Source organism: Drosophila sulfurigaster, chromosome X (genome assembly GCF_023558435.1).
Source record: "Drosophila sulfurigaster albostrigata strain 15112-1811.04 chromosome X, ASM2355843v2, whole genome shotgun sequence".
Lineage (NCBI taxonomy): Eukaryota > Metazoa > Arthropoda > Insecta > Diptera > Drosophilidae > Drosophila > Drosophila sulfurigaster.
In genome coordinates, this window is record NC_084885.1 from 18,539,514 (window position 1) to 18,545,748 (window position 6,235).

The following is a 6,235-nucleotide window of genomic DNA, read 5'->3' on the forward strand; positions in this document are numbered from 1 at the left end:
CTCTCTAGGGGGTCACGGGGTGTCGGCAACACATGCGTTTTAGCTGTGGCAACATCTTGTGCCCATATGTTGTGAACACAAACAATTGAAAAAGTCGAAAGCAAGCCAAGCGCACAAGATGAAAATTCATCTCGAGAATTGATTTGCTGTGGCACAAAGCACTGTGGTAATTCTTCTTGTTGTTGTTGCTGTTGCTGTTGCTTTTTGTGGCAACTGTTTGCTGTCGTTGCAAATATTTTGACAGAGACAGGCAGACAGACAGAGAGACCGAGAGACAGAGAAAGAGAGAGCAAGAGAGTGTGAGACTTTGACTGAAACCCGATGACATGCAGGCCACATATGTCAGTCTTCTTTCGCTATATAGAGATACATATTCTGCACACAAAAAAGATCACATAGATTCACACACATACAGTCACACTGTGAGATCTTTTAGCTGACTGTGATTAGCGTATGACAGCTAAACACTGTTGGCGCCAACAATGACTAGAGCTTTCGACTTTTTGATCAGCTAATTAGTAGTGCAGCAAATAGTTTACAGTTACATACAAGTAAATCGGTTTAATGTTGCGTATGCGCAATTTGCAGTTTACAGTTTTTGTTACGCATACGCGGAGTAACTTCATTCTATGTTCAACCAATTCTTATAATTGATTTATGCTTTTTGCAGAATTAAATGTGCTTGCTTGCTCTCTCTCCCACTCTCTCTCTCTTTCTCTGTCGCTCCTTGTGGCATGATAAGGCACGCCAAGTTGCAGCAATCGGGACTTTATGTTGAAGTCCAATGCGGATTGGCCTCATTTACGCAATTTCCGATGCGATAAAAATCATTGATGAACTCAGAGTTGAGCCGAAAAAAGAATACGAAATAATAAATTGAATTTGAAATAACATTTGCCACATTTATTTCTTGTTGTTTTGTGAAATGTTAATTTAAGAAATTATTTCATTGCAAGACGACGGACAACAGCGATGACTTCGACTACATGTCATTAACAGGGCAGATAAGAATTTTTGCTATCAGCTCTCAGCTCATTATGATGGGGGCAAACACAAACACACACATACACACACACACACATACGCACACTCGCACACCCTTGCAGATAGATAGAGACATTTTTTCTGAATTTCACAAACACTCAAATTGGCAACCCAAAAAATAAAATGAAAATCACATGAACCAAAAATCCTCATAAAAATATAAAGAATCTTATTGAAGTGTCGTTGCTTTATTCGGCATTACGATAACCCCGTGTGCTTGACCCGATCGAGGCCAAAAACAGACACAAAAATAATTGTTTCGATTTAATTAGAGGACAGTGCCGTCGCCTATGAAATCCGGTATCAGTCGATGATACGAATATGTGTTGCATATAGAGCAACAAACGCTCGATCTTAATATATTTTTCATTTTTTTTTTTTTCAAACAAACCCAACTCTATTTCTCTCACTCTCTCTCTCTCTCTCTCTCTCTCTCTCTCTCTCTCTCTCTCTTTCTGTTTCTCTCCCTCTTGCTCTGTCTCTAGTTGCGACTCTCCGTGATATGCTGATAAGTAATGCGTACACAAGTTTTTTTTTTTTTTGTCGATTCGACTGCCTACTTCTATTTTACCATATAATTTTTATGCAACTTTACGACTATGTGTGTGGCTCATTTTCATTAGGTTTTTATTAATTTGTTACAAATGAGCAAAGGTCAACAACAAGCTAGTGACTGAGACTAAGTATGTGTATACATACATATACAATAGTATGTCTATAAATTGAATTCTGTTTTTTTTCTTCTTCGTTGTACGATAATGTTGAATATTATATGTATGTAAAATAGTTCAAGTTCGTTCGCTGGCAGTTTGGGGTGTTGTGTCATCGCCCATAGGAAAACTAGATCATGCGAGCAGCGTTCTTTCTCTTTTACTATCTCTCTTGCTTTCTCTTTCAGACTGTTGAAGTAAAGATTGTTGAGATGTTGCCACCCAACTATCAGAAATGTTTCCCTTGTCGCAATTTATGTTATTTTTTGATGTATCCTTTGATTTTCAGTCAGTTTACTCACCTTTCCATTACTCAGCGATACGTGGCAGGCATTGAGCACAAGGATAACGGCGAAGAGACGCCACAGGAGCGACAGCGTGTGTCGCTGGGATCCCGTTGATCCCATGGTTATATATTTTTATATTATTTTTTGATTTGTTTACGAGTATATATTTGATTTGGCAGCTATTTGGTTATTTAAATTATTATATTTATTTAGTATTCTTGTTTTGTAAATTGTAAAATGGGCAGTTTTTAGGTTCGTATTCGAGGTGTGTGTTTGTTTTCAATGCGTTTCGAAAAGAAAAGGTTACGATGTTATATATGGCACTGTAATGAGTAATTTGTTGTATATTTTTGTTTAAAGGCAAAACTTTTTAATTCAGTAATTGTCACGGCAATTGTAAATGGTCTGAGGAAACACGCAATCTGACATCAAATTATTCAAGATCAGCAAAAATAATAACAAAAAAAAAAAGGGAAGAGCAAAAAAAAAATAAAAATCAACAAAAAATAAAAGTTATATGCATGAAACCAAAAGCCGCAACCGCAAAGACAAAAAAAAAATGAAAAGAAAACACAAAACGAAAAAACCGAAAAGGGAAAAAAGCCAAGTCAAAACGCGAATTCGCCAGAAAACGATGGCTGAGAAACAGATGAAGAAGTCGCAAACGCAACGAAGCGAAACGCTATGGAACGGGAAAGGGAATGAAAGAAGAAGCTGCTCAAAATTCCGCAATCCTAAAATGATCAGAAAGCTTTTCCAAATATTTTGCTTTTAGCCTTCATTTTTAGTTTTGTATTTATCGATTATTGCTTTGCATTTAATTTTGATTGCATTTGTCGGCGTTTGGTTTCGATTTGCATTTCGCGCGCGGATTTTCAAAAATGTTTTCAAATGTCTTTTCGGCCACTGTTTGCCCGTTTCGTTGCATGATTATCGAGTGTGTATCGATTATTTTGTTATGTTCTTAATTCTTTTCTCGCGTCTTCTTTTGCTTATTAAATATGCCTAGCCCTTGGCGCACTCTGTTCGCTTCTTTCTTCCTGCCTTCCTTTCTTTTTTGCTGCACTAAAACTGTTCAACGCAGCAAAGCGAAAGCGAAGCGCAAGAAAAAGACGAAAAAGCGGCAAAGAGCGGGCAGTAGAGACGCAAGCAACGTTTTTAACGATCCTTCGGCGCGCGCGGTTTTCATTTATTGCGAACTGTATCCTTCGAGGTGGACAACAACCAAAAAAAAGAAAACAAAACAATTTTCACTTGATTTGGACACTTTAAAAAAAATATATTGCACTTGAACAGCCACAAGAAGGAAACAACACCAACAACAATTGTGTGAGACAGCCAGGCGGCCAGGCGTCGCAGTCGCAATCGCAATCGTAGTCGAAGTGGCAATCGCAGTCGCAGTCGCAATCGTAGGCTCCAAGAACAACGCACCGAAAATTGTGCGACCGTCTCGTACAACGGCGCGCAACCGAATGTCCAACTGGAAGAACTTTGACAGCGACGCTGCTGACACCGTTGAAGACAGCACACGAACGACCCGCGAATGTAAAACCGAACAAGTCCCGAAGAGCCAAAGCACACAAGCACACGCAAACATACTCTCATACATACAGGCGCAAGCACACATAGCCAAATGCACTAATGCTGCGACGAAACTCAACGTGCAAAGTCGCCGCATGTTTTACCGTGACACAACATGAAATAAGGCATGTTTTAGTTATGTTCGTAAGTGCTCAAGGAAAATTTATGTATATCGAATGGATTATTAGCCATTGCAAATACAGTTTTGATTACTTAAAAATGAACAAACTTAAATGAAATTAAATTGTATATTATTTCTACTATATACAATGAATCTTCACGTAATCACATAATATTAATAATTGTAATTTAAAAAAAACTCATAGTTTATACTTAAAAAATAATATTTTATTTTTTCATGTGGCATTAAATTTTATCATTTACAAAACAGTAATCCCTGGAAGGTTCAATAAAACCCACATTGAACCACTGTGCACCGTTAACGTTAGCGTTGGCGGCGAAGTTTTGCGTTGTTGTTCTTGTTATTTTCAGTTCCTGACTTATGGCTGTAGCCCAACACTGAAGTGAAGCGCAGCCGCCGTTGACGTCTACGCAGACGTTGACTGCATTTGCCAAGCCTGTTGCGTTGCTGTCGCTTACACTCTCTCTTGCTTTGCGCTCTCTTCCATGCTCTCTTTAACCAAAGTAACTGCGCTCTCTCCACTAACTTCGTGGCGTGGGTGGCTGCGCTGCAGCAAAAGTTTATCGCTGCGCTCTGCGCTTGTGCGACTAACTAACGGACTGTGTGTGTGTGTTCTCATATTTATCGGCAACAGGATGCAAAGTTTGTGCTCTGCACTAATTTAGTTCCATGGGAAAAGTGTGTGTGTATGTGTGTGTGTGCGTGTACTCGAGCCCAGGGCCCAACCCCAGATGCTTTATCTCTGTCAGCTTTGGACAGCGAGTACACATTTAACTGGAACAATAGCAACAACAAATGCAGTGCCGTTGCTCACTGCGACTCCCGATTCTTGCTGTCGCTGTCGTTGATGTTAACGGTTAACGTAAACGGCGGCAGCGACGCCGAAGTCTGCGCTCCACTGACGCTCTGTAGGTCAACTGATAAAATGGCGTGAAGAAGCGAACACGAAGCAAAACAGCAACCCAAATGCAACACCAACTGATAATGCACATACATACATACATACATACAAGTATGTATGGCGTGTGTGTGTATGAATTTATTGTGAGTGAGATTTTGTTTGTTTGTTTCGATAGATGGCGCTGTTGTAATATTGGTGTATGCATTTGCCATTAGTTGAACTCTTTTTTTTAACTTTCCAGCTTTCACAGTACCTTACTGTGTTTGCATTTCACACCATTTGAAACAATTACTAGTATTTATTTCCTATTATTTACTATAATGAACGTAAATATTTTCCAATAATATATATATTTATTTGTCGTCCTTTTTAAATGCTATATATATTCATTTTAGCATACCCTTTTGCAACACAACGCATATAGGGTATAAACAGCGAGATAAAGTGCAAACAAATCGCCTACAAATGAGAGAAGTGAAGGCTTTAGGTTAGTTTACATAGGCCTTTTACTGTTTTCACTTTCCACTCATTTTTTATGACTTGAAGAAAGTGTGTAAGTGTGTGTTTGTAAGTGTGTGTTTGTCTACTAACCTATGTGAAATGCGGGTTAATAAGAATGACACTTTAATTTAATTATCACTTACCTTTATTATATAATTTATATTTATTTTGCCTTTATGGTAGATTAGATAGATTAAGATAGAGTAACGCATCAGCTAGTAAATTTATTTACAATTTTATCAATTGACATTTGCAAAAACTATTTGGAATAATAAATGTACTTTGATTGCATATGTTCAATTTTTTAAATTTTATTTATGTGTTTAAAATATACAATTTTATGTAGATTTAAAAGTATTTTTAAAATAATATTAAGATAGCATTATTATTTATTATATTAATCGGATAAATGTTAAATTTAAATGTAAAATTTGGTATATCAAATATATTTGTCATTAAATAATAATAAAGAAACATTATTATCTTTATTATAGTTATTAAAAACCTTATATTGTAGTACATTTCAAAAGGTAAAAAATTCGAAAATTATATTTTGAAATTTTAAGATCGAATATTCATACTATATGTAAAATGTATTAAGTTGTTTTTTTTTTATTGATATTGTAATGTCTACTTAATTTTTGAAGTTTTATTGCATATCATTTAATTTAGCATTTTCTACCAAGCATTAATAATAAATAATTTTTAAGATAATACTTAAATTTTTTTAATCCTTACGCATATTTTTTAAATCTAAATTTTTCATACTTATTTTCAGCTAAGATTTTACAAATTGTATTCATTAAAATCATTTATTGAATATTAAAAATTAAAATGAAGAGGTTTGTACTATATTTATATTATCTACTTTTAAATATTTGAAATTCTGCACTTAAATGAATTCAAAATAATAATAAAAATGACATTTGTCGCATTTTTGAATATTCATTTGAATGTTCATTTCTGAAATTTATTATGTGACTCATTGGCCGCAACATTTGATGTGAGATCAAAAGTGTTTGCACATAAAGAATTTCGAGCTGCTGTCCTGCTGTCACAAATTGGCAAC

The 6,235-nt window shown here is 35.9% G+C and overlaps 1 protein-coding gene across 27 annotated transcripts in view; it reads right to left on the reverse strand.

The window, feature by feature from the left end:
* LOC133847934 (basement membrane-specific heparan sulfate proteoglycan core protein) overlaps window positions 1-3,533 on the reverse strand; it is a 103,322-nt gene extending 99,789 nt beyond the window's left edge. For 12 of the 27 annotated variants that reach the window (XM_062283246.1, XM_062283241.1, XM_062283242.1 and 9 more), the window contains exons 1-2: window positions 3,362-3,529; window positions 2,057-2,364 (exon numbers count right to left, since the gene is read on the reverse strand). In XM_062283246.1, coding sequence (XP_062139230.1) covers window positions 2,057-2,161 — 105 coding nt within the window. In that variant the 5' untranslated portion in view covers window positions 2,162-2,364; window positions 3,362-3,529. Of the gene's footprint in view, window positions 1-2,056; window positions 2,365-3,361 lie in introns of all 27 variants that reach the window. The other 15 variants (XM_062283259.1, XM_062283257.1, XM_062283260.1 and 12 more) reach the window with 4 other exon arrangements.
* Between the last annotated feature and the right edge of the window lie 2,702 nt (window positions 3,534-6,235).